Genomic DNA, 26278 nt, shown 5'->3' on the forward strand with positions numbered 1-26278 from the left:
TCCCCTTTTTAATTTTCTCACTTGGCTGTAGATAATCGAACTCCGGAGTGAAATTCTCAGGACAAATCGGGACAGAAATGAGCTCTCAGAAGGTCCTTCAGGTGGAAGAAAGCTGCTTTGGAGTGAGGGCAGAAATGGGGCAGCACTTGCTTCCTGAGTGGGGAACAGCACCAGGCAACACACGGGGAACAAACCGAGACCCACTCATTTATTGTCAAAAAAACCTCAAACTTTACTTGTGTTTCTCTCAATAAATAATTTACAGTATTTACAGGCGGTGACACTCCCGTGGGTCTCAGCACAGGGAGGAGGTGGGGGGGCCTTTCAGAACGCCCCCCCTTTGCCTATGGTTTTTTTGTTTTGTTTGTTTCCAAGTATTGGGTCCTTCTTGGCCACACTTCACCTTTAACCAGAACTGGGTCAAACACAACCAAAATAAAGTGCTTCACTGTTTGCTTCTAAAACAGGGATACCCCAACCACCTCACGCCATCGGCCACCACTGGAGCGCCCACCTGGACAGAGGGAACGAGCCATGCCGTAACCAGACTTTCCTTGGATGGAAACCACCCCTAAACCACAGTGTATCGTGCTGTGGGGTGATTGTTTTATAGGAAAGGGAGGTCTTAAGGGAATTAGTGACCTGTTGGCACGCTGTGGCTGGGCCAGCTCAGGCAGCTTTCAAGCAGCACCATGTTCTCAGAGGGAGGCTGTGCACAGCTGTGGGGTAAATCGCCTCTTTGCCCAGAGACAGATTTTGGCTTTTAAAAGGTGTGTTTTGAATTTCTAGGGAAGATAAAAATTTTTTTCTCTAGAACAAAGGAAACAGAAAGTCCAAATCAGCCTGGCTGAGCATTAGTGCATTGGGAAATGAAACTGTCCAGTGCTGTGGTCCAGTGGCTGCTCCCCTCAGCACCTCCAAACTGTGATATCCTTATTTCAAAATCTCCCTAAACAGAGTATCTGGGGCATCAGCAAACAAAGCAAGGAGCAAAGTAGTAAACACATCTTTTTGTTTCTTTTCTTTCCTTAAACATTTAAAAACCAATTACATCTTTTCATCTGTACAGTCACACGAGATCAATGCCAGGGCTCTATATATTAAAGAGACAATATAAATTACATCCATTGACACAAGTTTGCATTTCTCTGCTGCTTTACAAATGGAGCTCTAGAGCTGTAAGGACACAATGAATAGTCATGTTCAGTATTTACACCAGGCTGCCTCTTGGCACCAGTTCAGACTGCCAAACCAAGCCTGTTCCCACCTCTTTTGGGGCTAGCTTGTCTCATCAGGCCCAGAGACCTCCCTTGACAGCAGGAGGTGCCCCCAAGTGTGACACATTCTGGGGCTTGTTTCTGGGAACTTCCCCCTGAGAAAAGGTGGGGGAAACCCACCAGGAGGTCTTGAAGGCGCAGACCAAAGGTGGTCTTGTTTGTTCAGCGACCGATGGGGAGAACCACAGAGGAACACGGAGTGGAGGAGATGGGCAGCACTACGTGCTGGGGGAAGAAGATTATTGATGGTTTCGAGGCAGGGAACAGACATCTGGAGGCAGCTGGGGGGGGTCCTCTGCTGCATCCCATCTCCTGGCTGAATTTCTGACATTGCCCCATTTCTGATTCAAGCCCAAAAGGGCTTAAGGTGCAACTGGTCTGCAATGGGGTTGCAAGTCGCGGCCCCAGGATGGGGAGCAGAGCAGAGACCTAGCAGCAAAAAAAAAGAGCACCATGCTCCTGCTCCATCCCAGGGCTGGGCCAGGCCGAGCCACAGGCAGGGAGGGGCTGGAGGGAGGTGCAGCTCGAGTGTCCCACTGTGCAGCCACCCTGCTGCCAGTTCTAGGGGACCAGAGAGCGAATGTTGTGAGGAACTCATCCAATGCTGGGCAGAAGTTGCAGAAACCGCTTGAATACTGGCCAGGTTTCTCCCGTTGCCATCAAGAGTTCATGGTGGGTCCAGGCAGAGACAAGGGAGACAGGACTAAAACTACTGAGTGAATCAGCCAGGTGAACTGGCTAAAATAGGGGACGCCTTTGAACCACAAAAAATGCAGGCCAAGGCTTGAGGAACGTGTCCTCCTTCCACCCAGAAGGTGCCTGGCACCAGCAGCCAAGCAAGTGGGGGATCACTGCCCACCATTTCGGCCCCTTGCACTACTTTCTGCAACAACAGGGCTGTGGGCAGAGCAGGACGTGCCAAAAAGCAGAGCCCAGCCCCAGTGAGCAGGACATCCTGCCCTGCTGTGCTGGCCAGGCTTGGTCATTCTCACTGCTCCGTGCCCTCCTCATGGGCTCTGCTCTCTGAAGACAAAGCCATGTTCACACACGCCAGTGTCACAGTCACCACGTGTTGTTGGGACTGGGGGAGCGCTACAAGGAGAGTAGCTACAAGGGCTCCCCAGCACCCACCTGGCTGGGAGCAGGAGGAGAGGGAGGTGAGGAAAGTCCAGACAAGGTACAGTCCAGCAAAAACTCCTGACCGGTCCCACTGGCAACACGTTCCTCTCAGGCAAGAGCTGGGAAGGTGGAGGACTTGCACCAAGAGAGAGACTGAGGTCTGAGGACAACCCATGTGGCTCTGATGTCCAACCTCTTGTTTTCCAGCACCTGCATCTCTCATCCCTGGTCGCCTCCTGCTCCCCTTTCCCTTCTCTCCAAGGTGTGAAGGAGCAAACCTCTATAAGAAGCACAACCAACACAAACACAGCAGTGCTACCCAGAGGGTGGGATGTGTTCCCGTGGGAGCCGTGTTACCCGGGGTCAGGTCCCGTGTCCTTTCATAGAGGTGCAGCTTGTCTTTGTTGGAGTGAAGCATCTTCACGTCCTCAAAGGCATAGTAAGCAGCCAGCATGAAGTTGACATCTCCCGTGGTGAGGAGGTCGAAGACACAGGACTGGAAGTAGAGGTCCTCCACGGGCAGCTTTTCCCTGCACTTGGCCGTGGCTGTTTCGTAGGTGAAGGCCTCGGGCGGGGCCGGCAGGCTGGGCCCCTTCCTACGGGCACGACCCTCCGTGGCCTGAGCCGAGCGGATGGTCTGGAAGTCAATCTGTTGGTTGAGTGGACAACCACGGAGGCACAGGTAGAGGCCCTGACTGTCCTGGTCCTCCACGGCGTTGACCACCTCCTCCGGCATGCGCACGGCGAAGGTGAGGTACCGCCCCACCTGCCTCACCACGATGGTGGTGCCGATGTACTTGGCCTGGATCTCAATGTGCTGGCCCGACACCTTCTCCGTGATCTTCAGGCTGTTGGCTCCGTGCTTGTCCCCTCCGTTCTTGGAGCCGTCGACAAAGGCAGCGGGGAGCTCGTCCATCTCTGCCTGGTACACTTTCTGATCCACACACTCCTGGAAGCTCTTGAAGATGATGGTGAGCTGTGGGGGAGGAAAGGAGCATGGTTACAGCCAGTGATGACCACCTGAGAGCACACAGCCACTACCAGCAGTGGGGTGGGAGGTGGAAGGGCTGGATGCTCAGTCTGCACAGGAGCATGACCTTCAGCTCATGGGCAGGTCCTTCATCCTAAGAAGAGGCCCTGACTTTTAGCCACCCAGACACAGTCATCCTGCTCCAGCAAAAAGGTGAGGACAAGACCCAGAGGCCTGTACAGATCCCAGACCCAGAGGCTTGACTGAAAGCACCGCCTGGATCTGCCTGTTATCTCCAGGCCCAACACAGGAGCTTCCTTGCAGCTGGAGCTGGGTGGAGTATCCGCACTCACAGGCCTGTGGCAGCATGCCCGTGCACGCTGCACTGCCTTGCCTCCAGGGCTGGCAGATGGCAGCAGGGATGAGCCCTGACTCCCCTGGAGGCGGTGGAGCTTCTCCTCTGACTCCCATGACATTTACATCTCAAGGGCTGGACCAATTTGTTTTCCCAACCAGCTGCAGACCAACAGGGATTTCTCCCATGGGCCCTCAAACATGTCCTGCTCCATCTCAGCCCCACAGGCACACGTGTTCAGCCTGTTCCAGTGGGGTGGCCCTTCTAGGGATGACTTCGTGGTGGCCTTGGCAGTGCTGGATTAATGGCTGGACGCGATGATCTTAAGAGGTCTTTTCCAACCTTAATGATTCTGTGATTCTATGACACAGAGCCCAACATGCCTCCTCACCCCTGGCTGGGCTCAAACACATGCCCCTTGCCAGAGGAACGACCTCACAGTGCTTGCTCTTCCCTTGCTGACCTGGCTTTTGGAGGGAAGACTTGGGGAGGAAAATGAGTATTTGCATGTACAAACAGTACAAACTACATTTCCTCTTTCAGCTCTTGCAGAGTTGCTCTTGCACCTTTCTGCCCATGAGGGAGAAGTGGCAAAGGGGACCTCCCACCATGTGGCCCCCATGAAGGGGGAGACTGAGACCTGGCCAGAGTGGGACAGGGCTGGAGAAGAGAGCAGAGAACACAAAGAGCCCCAAGGATCAAGTGCTCCCATCCTTTCCAGCAGCACAGTGCCCACAGCAGTGCTTCCCACAGCTCATGCTGCAGACCTCATGACTAATCCCTGCTCACCACAAGCCCACGAGGCAGATAAGGAGAGAAAAGGCTCAATTAAGATGGTGATCCCGCAAACCCAGCAGGTCCTGGGATCCTTAAGGACCACCTCCCTCAAGCCAGACTTCCTCGCAGGCTTCAGCAGGTTTTGATGTCTTTTAGTGGGTAAGGACTTCAGAGCATCATTAAGTATCTTTTAGGGGGTTTATCAGGGCCAGGTCAGAACCTCACTGCCAGTTCCAGCTCAGGATAAAGGGGTGACATCCAGAGCACAGAAGCAGCCCCTATCCTACACGTGCTTCTCTTCTCTCCCCACATACAGGGAGAAGCAGAATTCCCAGATATTGTGGGACAGGACATTTTCCAAAAGCAAGAGTATGCCTCCTGCTGAGCCTCCCTTTTTCTTCGGCACAAGAAGTGCCCTATTAGCTTTAGAGCTGGTGCACCAGGGGCAGCACACCAGTTCCTCAGCTCCAGGTCCCTGCTGAAGCTGAGGCTGTGACACACAAGTCCTGCTGCGTCACAGCAGCACATTTTCACTTGGGCTTTCTGTTTGCCTTGTACCTTTGGGATGTTTATTTAGTCTGTCAAAGCACCTCCAGAACAGACTGTTCCCCACAAAATGTCTTGACTTGGCTGCAAACCACAGAAACAATTACAAGCCTGGGTAGAGGGGAAGGTGGTGTGAAGAGCTCAGCTCCCTCCAGGCTTTTTCCTGCAAGCTGGAGCCTCCCTGGAGGGCAGTCCTGGGTTTGCTTGTGCCTTGGGGTTCCCCCAAAAGGTAACAGCATCATTCCTGATCTGGCTGTTCACAGCAATCTGGAGCCCCAGGGTGGGAGCCCTCTCAATTTGCAGTCCCTGGCTTGGCCATGAAGGCCCCCTGAGACGCAGCACCACAGCCTGCTCACCGTGATGGGGCTGGATGTGCTCAACAAGAAACCACAGGCCATTTCAATGAAGGCTGGGGACAAAACAAGGATGGATATCTGATGTTTAGGGCCAAACATTCACATTCAGGGAAGCTCATGCTCTGTCTTACCCTCCCCAAGGACACGTGCAAATGGGGGAAGACATGGAGGGAAGAAAGGCTGCTCTGAAGCCTCCCTGCCCTTGCCCACCTCTGCCCAGGGAAACGTGCCCAAGGCTCACCTTGCTGGTGGCGGTGGCCGAGGAGCCAGGCAGCACCGCCGTGTTGGTGACCTGCACATTCAGGTAGTTATTGTCTATGAGCGGCCAAGCCCCCTGCACCTTGCAGGTCTGGAAAGTGTCCGTGAAAGTCCTGAGGTGGGGGTCCCCAAAGAGCCCGCAGTGGGTGTAGTTGGGGGCGGCCGAGTGTTTGTGAAAGCTCTTCTCATAGTGGCAGATCTCGGGGCTGTCGGAGCGCTCCTGGCTGTCCCCGGGGGGCAATGTCCGGAGGCGGGGCTGGGACGTGGGGCCATCCTTGGAGCAGTTGTGCTGCACCATGAGATCGTCTATGCCATGCACGGCCGAGTGGTAGGCCAGGTCGCCCCTGCAGGTGCGCGCGGTGCGGCGGGTGCAGTGCGCGTAGGCCCGCAGCGCCGTGCAGAACTCCGGCGCCTCCTCCGCGCCCAGGTGGTGCGAGCCCGACGTGGCCGCCCAGAACTCAGAGTTGCACTTGAGGATCTTGCATGGAGATGTCACTGTGGGAGGGGAGAACACAAGGGGGTCAGCGCTGGCTCGCCCACGTGTGGGATGCCCAACTCTACCCCCACCCAGAGGCCGCGTCCTCCTCCCGCAGTCCAAACTTGTGACCCTGGCCTGGCCTGGCCGCGTGACGGGGCCCTGCTCGCCAGATGTGACCCTCTCACATGACCCAACTCTCATGCATCAAAGCCAAAGAAATCAACAGGATCTGCCCCGATTTAAGCCCAAAAGGGAAAGAGCATCCAGCCTTTAGATGAATGATCATGGGGGGAAACCATGGTGTGAAGAATGGGACATATTCATAAGCAGTGATAAGGGAGGATCATTAATGTGGGGGGAGATGCAATGGGGTTTTTAATGCCTTTTTAGGGTTTGACATTCTAAGCTCTGTGCTGCGTGAGTTACTGGGTGCTGTGTCCAGACTGAGCTCCACCAGCACAAAACTCTGCTTGCTCTCTTCCTTTCCTCCTTTATGGGTTTGGGGAAACCCAGCACCAGCACAACCTCTGTGCCCAGGTTAGAGCAGGACCAGTGCCATGACCCACTCTGCAGCACAGCCAGAGGCCATCCACCATCCCAAGCGCTGCTGCAGTGACGGGTGCAGCACTTGTCCCTGTCCCTGTGCCTCCGGAAAGAAGTGGGAGCCAAAAACCCTCTTTCTTGACGTCTGTGCAGCTCTGCCCAGCCCTGGGAGCCCGTTCCCCACCACAGCCTGCTGAGAGAGAACAAGAGGTGGAGGAGAAAAACCGGCACAGCAGGTGTGGGGATGCCAGCGAGCCCCCACCTCCCCTTCCCACCCGCCCTGTGTTGCCCAGGTGGAGGCGAAGCCAGAGGCTGCAGGGCCTCTGCTGGGCTCAGCCGCAGCCCTGGTGCTTCCTGGCAAGGCAGAGGAAGGCAAAGAAAATTCAGATCCTGTTTTTTCCCCCACACACAACGTCTGCTCCCTGGGGCAGTGTGGCTTCCCTGGAACAGACTTGAAAGCAGCTGTGCAAAAAGCACATGGCCATCGCTGAATGTCGCAGACACTGCTCTGCCCCTGCCAACTTGGAGTCTTGCTGGGTGAACCCAGGCTCACACTACTTAAAATTCATGGCATTTTCCTTCCTCTTCTCTTAATCGACCCCCTCGGAGCGCTTGGAAACAGGATGGTTCATGCACAAAAGGCAGCAGGAGGAGAAGACAAGCCCCACCATTTCCAGATGCTTTCATGGTGCCTTTAGCAGGCATACCCATATATTCCTGTCTCGGGGCTTGTTTAGAAGGAGCCTGGCAGGGCAACTGTGCCAAAAGCATCTCAGATTTGTTTAGAAAGAAAGTTACAAAACCCAGTATTGTTTCAGAGAAAAGAGTATGCCTGAGTTTTAAACATCACAGTGCTGGAAACCTAAACAGAGTTGGTGCTGGCAAATCAGAAAGGGAGACTTAGACTATGTAACACTGAGCCGTTCAGCTGTGAGAAACAAGCCTGTCTCCTCCCTGTTTCCAAGAAGAGTGAAGTGCAAATAGGAAATGGTGACAGGCTCCTCACAGTTTTAAAATTCATGTTTAATAAACTCAGATGCTAGCAACAGCACCGAGAACCCGGGAGCTGTTTGGTCTTGGCAGCATCCCACTTAAACCTGCAAGAAGCTCTGTGGAAAGCCTTTAACTCATCATTGACCAGAGGTGACTCAACAGCAAGGTTCTGACCTGGGACATGGGCTCATGTTTCTGCTAAGTCTTCTGCATGTATGGGTCAAATTTAAATATATTTATTATTTCATATCTCTCTCTTGTTCATCCCAGGAATGTGGTTTTCCACCAGGACTGTTATAATGGAAGGCAGGAGTCAAAACAGCACACAGGACTGTGACCAGTGCCACCACTGCTGGTTATCCCAAACCCTTGTGGCATCAGGCAATTAAAGTCACTGCTCTCCTAGTAGTTACGCTAATGTACAGCTTGAGGATGCCTTGGGGTTGCATGTGGCAGAAGGTGCTGTCACTGCAGCCCGACCTGCCCCCACAGCCCCAGGAGAAGCTGGAGGACACATCCCTGGACACGCAGGAGCCAAACACCCCACAGCTCAGTAAGGCATCAGGATGCACTACACAAAGCATCCCATCCAGCGAGCAGCTTGCACAGTCCTGGCTGCAGCACTTTGGCTGCTCCAGCCTTCAGATGCTGAATAGAGAGGATTTTTTTAGAAGGAATAAACCCACAGACTCTTGCTCTTTAAGGACTTGCTTCACTCGCTTGGATGAGGAGATGCAGGCGTGAGCTGCGGCTGCCTAGGGACAGAGTGGGCCCTGCTAAACAGCCCCCCAACACCCAGTGCTGGACACATCCTGGTGCTGAGCATCCCTCACTGCTGCCCTGCCCGGGGTCACACATGACTTTATAAGGCGCTGAATTAAAAAATCCCAACCAAACGGAGGGCAGTGAAGCAAGCCTATCTCCTTCCTCCCAGCGCCTGAAGGGGGAGCGTTCCGCTCTAAGATGTTATCACTCCACTTTTGGCACCCGTCCCCTTCTCGCTGTTTCGCTCAGGGCCCCATATAAGGCCAGATCTCCACATCCAGGTGCCCCGGCGCTGGGTGGTGTGTGAGCGGGGCCCTCCCCGGCCTGGCCTTTCCCATGGACACTGCCCCAGCCACCCTCACGGCGAACCCCGCATGCTGCTGAGGAGGGAGCACAGCTGACAAAGGCTGTGGAGCAGAGCAAACACGACCCTCACCCCTCCCAAGCAGCCTTGCCTCCTCCCCTCTGGCAGCAGCTTTGGCACAGTGGTGCAGGCTCATTTGTACCCTGGCCAAGAAACGATGTTTATTCAATTTCGCATAATCTATTTTCCATCGACTCACAATGGTTCTGTTTTTCAACCACAGATGACTTAGCATGGAAACAAATCCCTCTCAAGCAGGAACCCAGCAAGGCTCTCCTGGGATCTGTGAGACATTCCCAGGTCTGGGTGATTTCTTGTCCATGGCGAAGCAGCCCTCATCTCATAGACAGGTGACTTCAACCCCTCCAAGCCACCTCCCAACCTCCCCATGATCTTCTTTTAAGGCCTTGATGCCACTCAAACCAGGGAAAAAAATCCCCTTTGTTATCTTGAAACCAACAGTTTTGGAAAGCTAAAGCCAGAAAAAATCAGAAAACCACCTGGATTAGGACAGCCGCCCCGCCCCGTTTCTTCAGGGACACTTCCCGTGAGGACTCCTGAGGTCTGTGAGGACTGAAAAGCCACCCCGTTCCTCGGAGGGCTGTTCCAGGAGTTTATCACCTTTACAAAACACGGGTCTTGGTTCTAAGTGGATTTTATCTGACTTCATTGTAAAGACATAAAAAGAACCAGCGATTTTCTCCAAGGCAGTAAAAGGTCCGTTAGTAACGAGTGTGTTTCCCACAAAGATATTTACACACTGCAGTCAAGTCCCTTGTCAATCCTCCAGATAAGCTAAACGGTTTGCACTTTTAAGTTCTCGCTAGAAGGTGTTTGCCCAGCCCCACCATCAGATCTCCCTCCAGCAGCCTTGTTTCCTGCACAACCTACCACCCCAACAGGCAATGGGGATAAGGGACACGCTCACAACTCTCCCGAGGTCACCCCTTTCACCTCGCCGGGACACTGCAGAGAGCAGGGACACGAGATGTGACCTTTTCCTGAGCTCCTGGTTTGGAAAGCCCTGGTCCTCCATGCAACGAGCATCCCACGGACCACCAAACAGACACTCAGGGTTCTGGGGTATCACACAACCCCAGTCCCACCGCTCTGCCCCTCGTCATCAGTACACTGCATTATTTGACATCAAATTAAATGTTCAAGCATATGGATGCATATGACTTTAATAGCATTTTCTCATCAGTGCCCCCCTATTCTCCCTTCAGCTGGTGTCAAGTAACCTGAATTTCATTTACCCAAATCATGTTCTTTCGGAAAACTAGCACAAAATCAACATTTAATCTATTCTTCTGTAATTCCTGCAACAAAAAGAATACTGGAAATTAATTTCTGTAAGCAAAAGCCAATTCTTTTAAGACTCTTGAATGCACGTTCACCAGACCTGTTAATTTTAAAGTGTTCACTGCTAAGCAAGGTTTTTTAATATCCTCTTGGTTCCTAACGGGCTGGAAAGTATTTCATCACCCACATGTGATGCAAATACATCATCCCGCGTTTTTCCAAATACAGGGATTGAAGTGTAGATGTGCAAGCCTCACACATGCAGTAAAGGGCCTTTTTGGAGAACACAGTAAAACCTAATTACCTTTGGCCTCAGATCTGAGCACCCAGACTTAGGCTCCTAAACACATATTTATTTAAGTAATCTAAATAAACATATTTACGCTGACACCTCAATAGGAAAGGCACGATTCTCCAAGGTGCTAAATACCAGCAACATCTGCCAGCTCAAGGAGATGTGGGCTGCTCTGCTCACAGGCGGACAGCAGTCACCACCAGCATGAAAATGACCCCAAAATAGTAAAAAAAAAAAAAAAAAAAAAAAAAAAAAAAAAAAATCACATTGCTCCTTAAAAGCACGGCATAAGGGATTGCTTCCAGCAAGGTTTCAGGAGTCCCAAGCAAAAACTGAGGGAGTGAATACTGTGCTTTGCATCCAGCCCCTCGTGCTGTCCCTGTCCCAGGGGGTGTCTACATGAGCCATCCCACACAGTGGCCATGCTGGACCCACACCTCGGTGCCCACGAGGGTCATGAGATTAGATATAAAGAAGGCATTTTTTTACAATTAGGGTGCTGAAACGCTGGCACGGGTTGCCCAGAGAGGTGGTGGGTGCCCCATCTCCGGAGACATTCAAGAGGTCCCTGCCAATGGAACGGGGGTTGGACGGGGTGACCTTTAAAGGCCCCTTCCAACCCAAATCATTCTGTGATTCTATTTTATGACACGGATCAGCCGGCGCCTTGCCACACCAGGGAGAGAAAGGAGCGACTTGGTGCAGCCCTGATGGATGGGATGTCATGGGCAGGGACAGCTCTCCCGCAGCCCCACGGGGCACCATGGGGCGAGCAAGACCCAAGGGCCACCTGACCCAAGCCTGGTGAAAGGATTTGTGCGGGAAGGCAGCGCCGGGCTCTTCCAGCGACCTCCTTTGAACTGTTAATCAAGCACAATCTTGCAGAATAATAGCCTGCTTATTATTGCCTTGTTTGCATAACAAAGAGGCCCAATAAAACTGATTTGACTGTGCTCAGAGGGGGTGTGAAAGATCAGCTCTGAGAAAAGAGCTGCAGGAATGCAGCAAACTGCTCCAAAGCCTCAACCCAGGAAGAAAGACAATGCAATTTGCCATCAAGAAAAGCCCAATAGACCAATAAATTACCCATGTGCAAAGGGATTAGATCAGGTTTCAGTTGCACTGAAGTGGGGGGAGGACCGGGAGGAGGGAACTGAAGGAGAAAAATAAACCTGACTCTCTTAAAGAGCTGGGGCTCATATTTTGCAGGGGTGTGCGTGGGGAGGTTGGCTCGGAGGGGCCACCTTCCATGCTGGGGCCGGGTTTATGTGCTCATTTCCACCGGCAAAAGCAGCAGATGCATTAAATCCAGGCAAAGGCTCTACTTGTGTACGATAAAGTGACTCTAGGTGTACCCCAGAGCACACCTCAAGCCATGCAGCTTCGTCTAACCCAGTCCTTGTCCTGCTCAAGACGATGCTGGGGGAAGGAGAAACCAGCTCCTTGAAGTCAGAAGAGGGACACAGAAGGAGTTTTCTTGTTTCAGCCTGTGTCAGTCGCTAAAGCATCCGGAGGACCTGCCACGGCCAACTCCTTTCTGTCCTCAGTGCCGAGTTCATGGCCCCCCATCTCTCTCCTCTACAGGCGTCGCAGAGACACGGGGCAAGTACAGGCAGGAAACCAGCAGAGTCAGTGTCTTCACCGGCTACAGCACAAACTGCTGCATGCTGCCGAAGGAGCCCTTGATCGCTCCTGTCACTTAGTCAGCTCTTTTGGCTCCAGACTCAGCTTACGGCTGACCCGGCATGCTCGCCGCCAGCCAAGGCAGCTCTCCCCAGCCCCCAGCCAGCACTGCTCCTCCAGGCTCACCGCGGCATCCCTGTGCAGGGAGAAGGATGAGCAGGCACCATCGGAGAGGGCACCAGCCATGGAGCTGCCAGCCAGGGCTGTGCTGCTCTGAGAACTACCAGCAAACCTTGGGGACTTCAGGAGGCATGATGGGCTGAGAGGGGGAACCAGCGTGACAGACAACGCTGCAACGGAGTCACAGACTTTGTTCTTGAATCTTCCTCCTGGGATTTGGGCCTCAGCACTGCCTTTGCTGCAGCTGTTGAGCTTTTGCCTGCTCAGAGGAAGCAGTGCCACTGGGGGGTTCAGAAGATGCAGGTTTTGCTCCTTCAAGAGCTGGTGGATGGAGGATGAGGAGGGAGGGAAGCAATAGGGCAGTGATCTCCTCTGACTCTGCATCTGCAGAAGGGCACTAACAAAGCTGCCTGTCCAGCACAGTGTGCTTCTGGGCTGGGAAGCCATTCTGGAGCTGCACACCTGACCTCCCCCGCTGGGAGTGCACCCGGACACTTTCATCAACAGTTCCCAAGAGCTGGTAAATCTCCTCAGGCAAATGGCCCAGTTTAGAGATGAGGACACTGAAGGACATGAAGGCTTTCACCCAAGATGAGCCCCGTGGGAAGAGATGTGAATTTGCACTCTCATCCCCTGCATGAAGCATCACCCTCACCTTCCTCCTCAGCCACCACTACCCATGACCCCATCCCTCTGGAGCAGAGGTGCCTGGATAAGGTCACCTCTGCCAGCCACCCCCACTGCTGAGTGTTCCAGGTTTCCAGCAGACATCACTCTCCCCACGCCAAAGCTGTTTTCCCAGGGTGCCTTTGAAGGCAGCGCTGCCACCCACCAGTGCCCGGGGGCCCCCCAGGTGTGGCAGCGGGTCCCTCGCCCTCCTCCCCCTCAACCGGGCCGCGGCAGGGTTGGCAGGGAAACGCTTTCTGCTCACAGGTGTGGATTCCCTCTAGGAATAATCATCCCCGCTGTGCTCTTGTGAAATTTCAACCCTTCAAACGCAGAGGTAAATGAGATACAAAACGAGGAGATGGAGAAAAGCCCGGAGCACATAAATCTGGATGAGGCAAATTTATACAATTAGATGTCTGCCAAAAAATTGCGGCATCTCAATCGGAGGCGTTGGCTTGCGCAGGGTGTGGGGTGGCAGCTGCCCGGCTGGAAGGCAGCAGCCGCACAAGCCCATCAAGACACCTGACTGATGTTGGAGTCCCACCTGGGGATGCAGGGGACCTTGTGGATCCTTTCCTACAGGCTGGGCTCCCACCCAGCACCAGACTCCCTCCCCATCGCTCATACCCCATGGAAGGCACAGTATCTGTTCATCCTTCACAGCCACAGACCTTCAGAGGTTTATTTCTTTTTAAATGCTGCCTCTCCTGGACTCAGGTTTTAATTTTGAGAGGAAAAAGTAATTTTCTAACTGGAATCTGGTCCCACTGCTCCCCCACTCCTATCCCAGCACAGTGATGCTTTCTCATCACTGTGAGCTGGCAAAGTTCAGAGTCATGTCCTGCCACATGCCCTTGTCATCTCAGAAAGGGCCAGCTGGAGTGTGTCACACAGCAAGAGCAAAAGGTAGCTTGTCCAAAACTCAAAATGCCATAGATCATTACTAGGGCTTTGGGGACCAAAGTCAACAGCTGTCCAGGAAGGAGAGGAAACCAAGGGAGGAGAAAATTCTTTGGCCTCAAGTGAAGCTTGCTCTCTGCCTGACCCATAAAACCTGTACGTCAGGGACAGCTCTGCTTGCTGGGAACTGAATGGCCAAACACTTCTGGATGCTCATGCAGTGCCAAGTGGGACTTGCCACCCTTCTGAAGGACCTGCTGTCCCTGCAGCTGTGGGGACATGAGACCCTGGCCACCCCACATACCACGGCCAGGCTGTCAGACAGAGCGGCTCAGTCTGTGCCTACCAGGGCTGCGTGTGTGTCGGAGCCAGCTTGTTCTCCGCAGTGAGAGCCTGATGACTTCATCAAGGGGATGGCATCTGGTTTTGCAGTTGGCTATAATTCAATTCTCCCCCTTGCTGCAGGAATTTCAGCTGGTGGAGCAGTGATTTACTCAGCCGGGCTGCACTTGAGTGCAAAGCAATCTTGAGGCTACAATCGAACGCACTGTTATTTTGAGAGCTCACGGACAAGGGAATAAATATCCTCTTCTTTTCATCCCAGTAGCTGCCAAGTGCAGGCTACAGAGCTTTTTAAAGGCATTTAGGAGCTCTCCTCTAACAAGTACACTCTGGATGCTGTGCATGGTCAGGCAGGACCCTGCCTGCACAGCTCACTCCTGATCTGTGGCATCAGGATGGGGTTTGCTGGGACAGCCAGAAAGAGGCCAGGGCACCCCCTCACCTGCCCCACCACAGCTGCATCTCCAAGCAACCCCCATCCTCCCCAAAACCCCTTCCCCATCATCCCAGCACTCCTGCATTCCAGCAGCCCTGAGCTCACCCCAGCCCCCTTCAAACCACCTGGGACCCTGAGGCACTTTCGGTCCTGGGTTCCTACACTCCCCCTTACTCCAAGTTTGGTGTCTGCTCCATCACGAACAGCAAATCAAACCAAATCAAACTCATCCAGATGGATCAAAAGCCCTCATCTTTGACCTTTTTTGCTGTCTCACCAATGGTTATCCCTTGGGAGCAGTAGGGTTTGGCTGAAGGACTGACAGGCTGAGGAGGGGCTGGCTTGGGCCACACACCGCCCTGCCAGAGTCTACAGATGCTTTATGGGATGTGCCCATCGGGGAGCTAGAAGAGAGACCACAAAACTCATTGTCACTGGGGCCACCGCCTGGCTCTCCAGGGACAGCAGGTCAGTGCAGAGCCCGAGAAGAGCCCCCAGGTCAGGAAGTTTTTATGGTTGCCCAGCCCTGTAAGCGCTTTCATGTGCACATCCGACTCAGCACAGCTGTCCAGGCCACAGAGAAAGAAACCTCAGCTGTTCCCATGATAATCCCAAAGTTACTCTTTTTACCACCTTGTTCCCAGTAACCAAGGGCCAGGAATTTCATGATTTTCTGTGGAAAAAAGCAACTTATCCACCCCATCTACATTAAAAACAAGGCGCCTCCTTCCAGCCCCGCAACGTGCCTTGATGGAAATGGCAGAGAACTGTTCCATGTACGAGACCAGCTCCAAGCTTGCAACAAAACAGGGAAGCCAAAATATTTCCAGGTTTACGTTTGAATCCCTCCCTTCTTCTCTGCCCTGACAACATCCCGCACAGGCGCGTTCCTCCCCTGCCTCCACCTTCCCCGGGATGGGCTCTCTGTTCACAGCACTGGGGGGGTATTTTAGCAGCCTCTAAGGCCCCCATCTCAATTTTGGTTTAATGCTGCCACCACCTCTCTGCTGCTGAGACAAAAGCCATTTATTGACTACCCTGATACACTTCCAATAGGGCTGGATCCTAATCTGGAATCCACTGTGCTGCCTGGATGGACCAAGAGCAGATAACTCCAAATTTTTACGGAGGCAGGAACATTTTACAGCCAAAATGGCCAAGTTGGGAAAGCCAAAGCAAACCTGAGCCTGACACACCTGGGACAAAATCACTCAGGGCCAGATTTTGGAAGTACAAAGGGATTTCCAAGAAAACTCAGCACAGCCTGTACTGGGAGCCACAGGCATGGGTCACCCTGGAGATCAGGGTCTCAGCTGGGAGAGGACCCATGAGCATCCAACACTGGCATTTGGCACAAGCTCCAAGGAAAATTTCTGCCAAGGAAGCTGTCAGCAGTAGCCTGCTCTGCCCAGACCTCCTTCCACAACTGCCCCACAGTCACCCTGACCCACGGCCAGAGGACCCAGCCCAAGGGCACTGGACGGTGGGGGCTGCCCAGGAGGCAGCAGGGCGAAGCCATCGGTGTGAGAACAGCACAAGCGGGAATCCAGCCCGGGCTGTGAGCGTAGGGGGGTTAAGCAAATAAATAAATAGGGCAGGACTCGGCGAGGCACTCACTGATCTGACACGCCGAGCGCCCGCTTGGGCAGCCTCCAGCGGCCCTGCTCACCTGGGGCTCCCAGGAGGGGTGCGAAGCCTCCTTGGTGCCGAGAACCTGCTGGGAACCCACAAATTCCCAGGAAGCATAGGGAAAAAGGGGCAAAAGGATATGGCAGGGAATAAATCCCCCCTTTTTCCTACCTTCCCACCCAAAAAGCTTTCAAAAAAGCCCCCAGCCTGCTCCCAGCCCTGGGCACGGGGAGCCCCGTCTCCGCCTGCGCCCTGCTCCCGCGGGCTCTGGATCGCCTCGTTCTGCCAGTTCTTTGCACCTTATTTGACTGCTGAAGGGAGAATCAAACAAAGCAGCCAGCCAGATCTCCTATCAAGTTCTTTCTTGCACCGTAAATCTCACAGCCTCGACGCTTTGCAACTCAACTGCTCCGAAAAGGGCGTTAAGCAACACATATGGGAGCAGCTCCAGAGTTTCCAGAAAAAAACAGGGGGTTCAGCTTCCAGCCTGCTGGGAAGTTTCGTGGCAGTGAGGTCCAGAGAGACACCTCAGTGCTAAGGGCAGTGCTGAAAAGGGTTTCCTGGAAGAGGGCGAAGAGGGCAAAGATAGGAGGAAGGGCATAAAGCAGTTATTTATTTATTTCCTACATGTGTGTGCAAGACTACTTCACCTACGGTTATGCAAAAGAAAGGCAGAGGCGATTTAGAAGTTAATAAACTAAAAAAAAAAAGGAAGGTTTTACTATACTAAAAAGAGCGATAGGGAGATTTAAGCCTTAGAGCTTTTCTTTCTCCCTCCTGCTTTCTCTCCTTTTTTCCCCCCCTTGCAAGTGAAAAAAAAAAAAGAGGTAAAGAAACTGGAGAGTTTTGGAAGGAACAAATCCGCCTCTGTGGACTGGGTTTCCCCTCCCCCAACAAAAACAAGCACTCAGGGCTTGAAGGAATTTGCAGGCAGAGATCTGCCAAAAACATTGTGAAAAACTATGGGGGATTCATTGGAAACAGATGGCGTTTTCAGCTGTAATTCTGAAATTCTCCCCTTTTCTGACACAATACAAACAGCGGGGCCGGGGGCGGCGGGGGGGGGCCGAGCCCCGCGGCGGGTGCGAGCGGCCGGCCCGGGGGTGCCGATGCTCGCGGGACCATTTGGTTGCCATCCCACCCTCGGACAGCACAATAGCTCCCGGCCCAGCCGAAGCAAGGTTTCCGACCAAACGAGGGTGCTGAGCCCCCAGAGCCCCGGGCCGGGGGCCGCTGCGGGAGAAGGGGCGCCCGCCCGGAGCGCCCGCGCATCCCCGCCCGCCGCCCGCCCGCCCAGGTGCGCCCCGCGGCCGCGCTGCCCCCGCCGGGGCCGTGTGACCCCCGGGCCCCCCACCGTCCCCAAATCACACCGCGGAGACCCCCCCGAGCCCCTCCGCGACCGCTCCCTGGCTCTGCGCTCCCCAGGGGTTCGGAGCGAGGACCCCACCGCTCTCACGGCAGAAATTTGGCATCGGGGTGTTCATGTGTGGATGTACCCCCCGGTGTCCCCCCTTCCTTGCACGGCACCCGGGAAGGGGAGAACAAGGTAACCTGGCGCTGTCAGGAACACCTCCCGGCTGCCTTCGCCGCTTTGATTTCCACCATCTCCTTCCTTGTGGGATGAGGAGCGGGGAGACAAAGGAGATGAGGTCAAGGAAAAACACCCACCGCGACTGCTTGGGGAACGGGGATCTGGGGGGGCACGCACCAAAACTGAGCCCCACTTGCTTATTTTAAACATGTGGCAAACTGCTGCGAGGAGAGGGAGAGGGAAAGAGGCCCAGGGACAGGGGAACGAGGGCGGCGATCCAAGGGCTGCCAGAAACACAGGGAAAAAGTCTGCAAAATAAAGAGGCTGTTCCTTACCTGAAGGGAAGATGCAGAGAAAGACAGGGAGGATTTGGAAAAGTCCCAGGGCTGTGGATCCTGCCCCTCTCCCCATACCCATCCATCCAGCTCGAGCTTTAACCACTATCCTCTCCCTGGAAGAAGAGTTTAAAAAGGAAAAAAAAAAAAAAAAAGGAGAAGGGAAGAGAGGAAAGGGGGGGGGGGAGAGGAAAAAAGGGAACAATAAATCAATCAAAAGCAAGAACTGGGGGGAAAAAATTAAATCAAAAGCCCCACATGGCTCCGCGGAGCGCGGCAGGGACGGGCGGCCCCAGCTCCGGGCTCTGCACTGAAAGATTACACAGACTTTTTCTCCTTCTTCTCCTCCTCCTCCTCTCCGTCCCCTCCCATTACAACCCAGCCCCAACCATCAATCATCCCGCTGCCTCCCAATGCCTGCATCCTTCTCTGCACCTCCTCCTCCGAGCGCGCCCGCCTCCCCGGCCATACTGCGGGAAGGGGCGGGAGCGGCTGCGGCCATGCGAGGCGGGGACGGAGGGAGGGAGCGGGGGAAAGGAGCCGGAGCGAGCCAGGCGAGGGGGTTATAGCTGTGGATGGAGCCACCAAGCTCTGCCGTGCCCCGTGGGAATGGGGTGGCGGTGGTCTCACGCAGGATGGGAAGCGCGAAGGGCTCTCGATGTCTGCCCGCCGTCGCTCATCGCAAGTCGGTGGCAGTTTGGGAGAGGGGCTTCCTCCCACCCCATCGGGTCTCAACACCCACTGTGCCCTCCCTGCCCTTATCCCATGGGCCTGCCAAGATTGCCCAAAAATTAAGCAATTTGGGGTAAAGGGGCTGTCGTACAGCAGTCGGGGGAAACTGAGGCAGGGAGGCTTTAGGCAGCTGGTGCGGGGTAGGGGTTGTGACAGCGACACTTAGGTCCTCGGCTCTCTGGGGGATGGCGTCCCCCCCCCAGCACATGGGGCTCCTTCACATCTTCCCAGCCCTGGCACCTTGGCAGGTGAGTTTCACAATTCCGGGTCATTCACTGCCACCTGCACTGGCACTGGCAGCAGCGATAAAAACTCCAGGTGACTCAGAAACAGCAAGTCTCATAGATCCTTATCATTAAACTGGCACTCCTTAGATAGGGGATGCCTGTCAGGTACCCTAAATCCAGCTGCCAGCCCACCAAGGACTGATGCAGATGACTAAACAATACCTGCACTGTCTCAGGACCTCCACCACTGCCTCGTCTGCACCACCAGCCCATGTACAGACCTGGATATTCAGCTTTTGCTGGGGGAATGTCTCACCAATTATGTTGGTAGGGTTGTCTCGGGGTCTCGCTTTTAAGCCCCCCTTAGAGACTGTCTGGACAATCCCAAGCAGGCAGCAAACCTGCGAGAACCCTGCCTGCTCACAGACCATCAAATGGAGCTGCAGCTTGGAGCACACAGGCCTTTGCCTGCTGTGTTTCAAGATCCTGCTCCTTTCCACCTCCTGCAATGCCACAGCGTGCGGAGGTGAGCAGATTGGATCTGCATCCCCACCATCCCAGGAGTCTGCTCCACCCATGAGAGGGCTAGGCCAGGAGGAAGGCATCCACTTAGCTTGGATCTCTTAAAAATTCCCCTTGAGGGATGTTTTAGCCAGAGTGAACTAAGACCACTTCTGAATGAGGGTGCCCACGGGTGTAGGCTTTAATAACTTCCCTGTTTTGGATCATTAGCTCTCCTTTGATGGCATGTCCCTTTGCCATCCTGATGTTTCATCTGCTTTCTTTTGGGGTTCTTATACAATGAATAAAAGGATGCTGGTTGTTTTACACCACCCTTCTCCCAACTCTGTAAGACCATGGGTCTTTCCTCCTGCAGGTTGGTACAGGCCTGGGATACTCCTTGACATTTCTTCTAGTTATTCTTGGAAACCTCCTCTTCAGCTCATAAACATCCTTAAGGATGCTTTTTGGAGTGACAATAGCTTAAAGTCTCTAACAAGAATTTGTGATCTCATCCCTGTCACAGATTGAATCTGTGATCCAGTGCAACAAATATCCATGGAAAGAGGAAGAGAAGATGGGAATAAATACCCAAGAAGCAAAGATATCTCATAACACCTATCTATTTCTCCATGAGGGGAGTGAGCCCCCATGCCTTCAAATGAAGGAGGACCTTCTCTGGGCCTTTATCCAGGCTGCAACAGGAATTAAAACACTGAAGCTTTTCCATCTGGGACCCAGATGGGATCCAAAAATCCTGTGGCCTTGCCTGCCTAGTGGAATATCTGTCTTGGTCCTGCTGGTCCTAGAGCTGTGCTCAGACAGTGTCCACTAAAGTCAGAGGGAGCTCTGTGTGCAGAGGAGCTGCCAGAGTGGGCAGAGCTGGGCAGGAGATGAAAGCTGGCAGGCCGGATCCAGACCTGTAGCAGAGGCAGTGTGGGAGGAACGCCGACTCGAAGCACCTCTTTGTGGGGGATGTCAAACAGGGGCAAATATGTCCAAACCCTGCCAGCTGCTCCTACCACCCAAGAAGAAATGCCTGCTGATGGGATGTGTAGGCAGCTGGAGCTGCAAGGGGCCTGGGGGGAGGAGAGAGAGGGTCTGTGAGCTGGGGAGAGCCCAGGAAAAGGGGGGGAGATCCAGGGGATGGGGTTTCAGACCTCAAATCCCCTCCTCTTGCTCTCACCCTCTCCTCTTGCAATGTGACTTTTGCTTTTATTTCAAAATGAAAAACGTAATTTCTGCTGTTATCCTGACTGATGACATCCAACATGATCTGTTTAACTAAAAAAACCCATCTGAATGACGAACTTTTAAAACCCAGCTGTTAAATAGCTGCTGTGAGGCTGCTTTGATGGTTTGACCTAAAGCACCACTTTGGTATTGCCGTTTTGGGGCAGGCTGACACATTGCAACGATAGCCTGAAATCCAGTTTGAGGCATTATAGTTAAAATAAGACCCTTGATGGAAATTCTTCCTTTGGTGTAGGGAAAACTGCGCTGCCATAAAGCAACGGTCGGATGCCCCTGGCTCCAGTTTGTAAAAATTTCTCCTTGATTTTGCTTGGTTGCATCATGCATTGCAAATGGGATTGCTGTTCTTGGCACCGATCAAAGCAGCGGATTTCGCTGGAGAAAACAACAGATGTGTCCAAACCGTAACTTCAGGGAGGAAAAGGCCCCAAATAAGGTGTGTTTCTGAAATCCTGCTCCTCCTTACACATTTTTTAAATAAACTTCACCTTTCTGTTTAGCTGAACCGAAGATCTGGACTTTAAGTCGCCTACTGAATCAGAGGCTGTGTGAAATTCGGATCTCTGCCTTGCTTAATGGGGATATCTAGGCTTGGAAATGCGGAGCGACTGTGTTTCCCCCAACTTCTTTCCTTCTCAAAGCCCATCCAGGACTCCCTGTTTAGGCAGCACTGAGCCCGATGCTCCTTGCAAACAGAATGTGGGAAACCACCCACCACTGAAATGCAACCACTGCAGTGGCTCAGCTCTGGGGCACAGGCACCTCCGTGGTCATCTGCACGTTGATTCCCATGTTTGGTGTCATTGTGGAGGGGTGACATGCAAATCACAGCCTTCTCCGAGGTATTTGCAGGATGTTGGGGGAGTCACAGTTCCCATGGGACACTTAGCTGGGATCACTAGGCTGAACTTAGCTTTCCTGTGCCCTACGTCGCACCGTCCATGGCTGGGGGCTTCAGTGGGGCTGAGTGAATGTGGCTGATTTGAGCCCAGAGGTTTGCAGATGAGAGCTCCCCTTACAACCTTCCTAATGGAATCATTCACTACCTGTAATTATATGGCTAAAATAGTAAACATGGGTATTTCTGAGGGCTGCAGCTGGTAGTTAGAGGAATGGATGTCAGGGCTCCTGGTCTGCTCCTGACTCTCCCATGAACTTTCTGTCTGGCCACTTTTCACACCACTATCTGCACACTCGTGCCTTTGCCTGCTCTGCCTCAGGACACGGTGTTAAGCTCATAGCCTGTCTGGGACAAGCCATAATCACTCCTGCAGGAAGCTAATCCTGAGGTGCTCTGCAGGGGTATGTGTGTTTGGGGTGAGCAGCAAAAAGCAAGCTGCTCCTTAAAGGAGGAAGAAAGGAAGTTTGGAGTGGAAACCCCCGGGTTGTTGTCTGGAGAACAACAACTGATCCCAAAATGTTTGTGGAAATAAAAGCAAACACTTGTGCTCTGAACAATTTGCTTACTAAAGAAAGAAAACCTCTCAATAAGAACCAAATAGACCCCAACATCTTTACGCAATAACAGCCACCTCTGATGTCTGCAATTAATTTTAAAGACCTTCCTTTCACTCATAATTCAATTTTTTTATAATTTTACAATTTCCCTGGCTGACCAAGCAGACGCTGTCCCTGAGCTACGCACCCGAAGCTGACGAATACACATTTAAACACCCTTCCCTACCAATATTTCCTTGCAGGTAGGGCAGGAAAATATCCCCCCAAGATCTCCTTAGTGCCCTGCACTAAACTTTGGCAGTAGCTGGACGGGGCAGGCAGAGGGGATAGCACAGAGCTGGGCTTTGAAGAGTGACCCACTCCTGCATAGCAAAGTGCAGAGAGGACTTTGTTGGCTTATCTAAATCCTCCTTCCCACAGCTACCGCTGTGAGCATCAGCCTCACCAACCTGGCTGTGTAAAGAGGCCAGTTGTGAAAAGTGGAAAAAAATACAGCTTTGTGCCACCAGTAAATAAAGTGTAAGAACTCTTTGACCTGCATCCTTGCATCTGCAGATTAACCGATTATCAGCAGCCCCCACTGAAGTCACAGTGGGTAACCCTCTCTTCTCAAATTGCCTGCTTCAAGCCCACAGCCATAAAAATCACCTCTAAATGCTGAAAAACCACCCAGCTGTACAAGGGGAAGGGAAGATGGGCTGGTGGAAAACTTCCAGACTCACCCATGGCAGAAAGCAAAACAAGCAGGGATATTTTAAGGCAAATAGAGTTCATCACATCAACTTTTTTTTTTTTTTTGACTGGTAACATTCATTCGTGTCTCTCCCTTCCCCTTGCTTGCAAAGCCCCTGGGGTGGTGAGGCCTAATTCCTACACATGGGAGCATGTAACCATCCCTTGTTCAGCAGTGTTTGGAGGGCTGGCTGGAATTCACCGTCTGTATATTTAATTCTCTGCAGGGAGCTGGTCTTCCTGGCCCAGTCTCCTCTTTGGGGTAAATATCAAGCAATATCTCCGTAGTGTATCTTCTTCACATCTGGGCTCCTCTCTAAGCAAAAATAGAAGATGGGCTGGGAGGTTCCCAAGAGCAAGTTCAAATAGCCAATTGTCATCTCAGCAGAAAAGATGGATAAATCTGAACTGCCAAAAATTGATCAGAATCATAGAATCACAGAATGGTTTGAGTTGGAAGGGGCCTTAAAGATCATCTAGTTCTGATCCCCCTGCCTTGGGCAGGGACACCACGAAGAATTGCGGAGAACTGGGTGTTTATCAGCAGAGACAGAAGCCAGTCTGTGTAATGGGATGGTCTTTCTCTGCTGCTTTTAAAAGCTCCCAACATCTCGAGAAAGTGCAAACATAGCTTACTAATTCCCCTCCTCTGACTGACAGGTCAGCTAAGGACATCTTCTCGAACCTATTTAAAGGTATGAGATGGCATTGAGTGTTTGCAAGTCTACATCTGCCCCTTTGAGCAAGGGGTGTTTGAAGGATCTTCTGGAAAAAGCTCTGTGAAACCCAATCGTCTTTCCCAGGTCTCCTTCTGTCAGTTCCTGACAGTACTGGGCAGAAATACAACCCAACACAGGATGCCTTTCCTGTGTTCTCAGATGTGAAACGCTCAGTGACAATGTCCTCAGCTGATTTAAAACTTTGTCCTGAATATCTGGGAAAGAGACATTCCTTGTTATGTGGAAAAAAACCCCAAACCCAAACATCTGTAATCCAGCACTTCTGTGGGTATTTTGGCAAACGAAAATGGGAGGTTTTGGCGGGGGGGACCATCTTGAGTTGGCATCGGGAGTCCTCTCGCGTGTGCCTGGCACGGGGCTGGGCTGGGTTAGGGTTGGGGTTGGGCTGGGATTAAGGCTGGGACTAAGGCAGGATTGGAGTTGAGCTGGGACTGGGGTGAATTGGGCTGGTACTGGGCTAGACTGGGACTGGGCTGGGCCGGGGCTGCGGCCCCACTGGGTGGTGCTGTTATCCCTGCGCCGCCTGCGAAAGTATCCAGTTTATAAAATAAATGCAATCCAACGCCGCCTTAAACCACATGACATAACAGCAGCTTGCGAGCTCCCATTAAAATCTCAATTTGGGGAAATTGATTCTACCTCTGAGCAATTGCGATGCAATTACTCCAACAGGCAGCAATCAAGAATCACATCAAAACAACACCAAACTTTCATCTCCTGCCTCGCAACCACCACCACAACAAAAAGCACCTGTCTTGCAAATGCAGCCCGGTTTCAATAAAGATATATAATTTTTAGGGAGGGCAACGTGCACGTCCCAGAGTGGAAGCGAGCTTGGACAGGGGCTGCTCTGGCTGGTGCGCCTGAACTGTCCTGTCTGGGGGCTGTATTCTGTCCCCCCCGTCTCCTGGAGGAGGTTTTGGGCTATTTACGGACTCAGGACATCAGGAACAAAGTCGCTCCCCCTGCCCAGCCACGCTCCAGCTGCCCATCCTCTCCCTGCGCACAGATGTGCCCATCCCCTGCCATGTCCCACATCTGTCCATCTGTCACCCTTCACCTTCCTCCCCTCGGAGCTCGTAAACTCCCCAGCACCTGGCAACCAGGCGAGTTCGGGGAGAGCTTTGTGTCCCCGCTCCGGTCTCGATAACCGCGATCAGCCCCGGGATGAGCTATCCAAGGGAATGGGGGAAATATTGGGGAGGATGTTTACAGTTCTCATCAGTGGTCTGCAAGGAATTACTCGATTGACTTAGCGCAGCAGGGAGCAGCTTTAGTGGCAACCATCAGAAGGGAGGATAAATGAATAACCGCATGCACGCCAGCTAGCGCCGAGCCGGGCAAGGAGCGCTGGGCAGGGAAAATGGGAAGAATCGAGGTTCCTTATAAAAACGGCCGGGGAGGGGAGAGACAGGCGGGGACCGGGAGCCTCAACAGGTCCGGAGGAGGAAGGGCCATGCAGGGAGCCGGGGGACATGCGGCCGGGGGGGCCCCCAGCCCCCGCCCCGCTTACCTTGGCGGCCGCATCAGCCTCTCCAGCCCCGCGGGGGTCGGTGCAGGCAGCGGCGGCTTTTTTTATATTTTTTTTTTCCAGGAGGGGTAAATGAAACAAAAATTAAAAACGAAATAAAATAAAACCCAAACGAAATAAAATAACAAAAGCCCCCAAGGGTCGAAGTGGGGGTGGCGGGGGGGTGGAGGCCGAGGGGCGCGGGCAGCCCCCCGCCCTGCGGGCAGCCCCGGCGGGGTGCAGGCGGCCTCGCTCAGCGGGACGCGGGCAGCCGCATCGCCCTCCCGGAGCATGTGAGAGGCAGCGGAGGAGATAGAGCCAGATAGGGAGGTCCCCTCCCTCCTCCCTCCTTCCCTTCTTCCTCCTCCCTCCTTCCCTCCGCACACGCTGAGCAGCGTCGTTCGCAAGGAGCGGCGGAGGGAGGGAGGCGCAGCCCCGGCCCCGCGGAGGGGGGGCTGGGGGTCTCCGCTGCAACACCCCCGACCCCAGCACCCCCTCTCCGTGTGCAGGCAGCCAGGGCTGGGGGACGTGGAGGAGGATTTCAGGGTTTCCCCGGAGAGCTGGGGATGCTCCACCTGCAGCAGGGGGGAATGGAGAGAAAGTGGGATTAGGGGAGTATCCACTGTCCAGCCCCTGGGGCATGTGTAGGTGCTGAGAACATCTTTACATTGATGGGGGATTGTGACAAAGACTGGGATTGGGGATGGGAGGAGGGCCCTCAGCAGGACTGAGTGGTTGGGAAGGGATGGAGACCCCAGGCTGCCCTAAGAGCCCCTCATTGTAGTCGCCCACCCCAGCTGCCCCAGCACCCAGCATTGCCGAGAGCTGGGCAGTGTGGCAGCTTGCCCCCAAGTCTCCCCACCACCCCTGGGGTGAGCACCCATCTCCCAGAGAGGCCTGTGGGGGCTGGTTTTGGCATGCACATGTACCAGGACGATGGGACAGGTCTGGGTGCCAGGCTGTGTCAGACACACAATTAATTACTACAGCCCCAGAGCCACAAGTACTAAATATTCTGTTGCCGTAGTGCGTGGATAATAGCAGCCCTTTGCAAAGTGTTTTTTCCTCCCCTTTCTCCTCT

The 26278-nt window shown here is 53.4% G+C and overlaps 1 protein-coding gene across 1 annotated transcript; it reads right to left on the reverse strand.

Annotated features, from left to right (window-relative positions):
- Nucleotides 1-207: 207 nt before the first annotated feature.
- On the reverse strand, nt 208-25485 carry RGMA (repulsive guidance molecule BMP co-receptor a). Its single transcript, XM_048317885.1, has 4 exons — nt 25201-25485; nt 18044-18159; nt 5642-6153; nt 208-3372 (listed from the first exon to the last, which is right to left on the reverse strand). The coding sequence occupies exons 1-4, from the start codon at nt 25212-25214 to the stop codon at nt 2677-2679; spliced, it is 1338 nt and encodes a 445-aa protein (XP_048173842.1). The 5' UTR covers nt 25215-25485; the 3' UTR covers nt 208-2676.
- Nucleotides 25486-26278: the final 793 nt, after the last annotated feature.

The sequence above is a fragment of the Corvus hawaiiensis genome, chromosome 13 (genome assembly GCF_020740725.1).
Source record: "Corvus hawaiiensis isolate bCorHaw1 chromosome 13, bCorHaw1.pri.cur, whole genome shotgun sequence".
Lineage (NCBI taxonomy): Eukaryota > Metazoa > Chordata > Aves > Passeriformes > Corvidae > Corvus > Corvus hawaiiensis.

What these genes read in the sequence shown, in the direction of transcription:
- RGMA (XM_048317885.1), bottom strand. An exon ending in TCTCTGCATCTTCCCTTCAG is followed by an intron (nt 6,154 to 18,043) that starts GTAAGGAACAGC and finishes CCCCTCCCACAG; the next exon opens with TGACATCTCCATGCAAGATC. An exon ending in CGGCCACCGCCACCAGCAAG is followed by an intron (nt 3,373 to 5,641) that starts GTGAGCCTTGGG and finishes CCTCCCCCACAG; the next exon opens with CTCACCATCATCTTCAAGAG.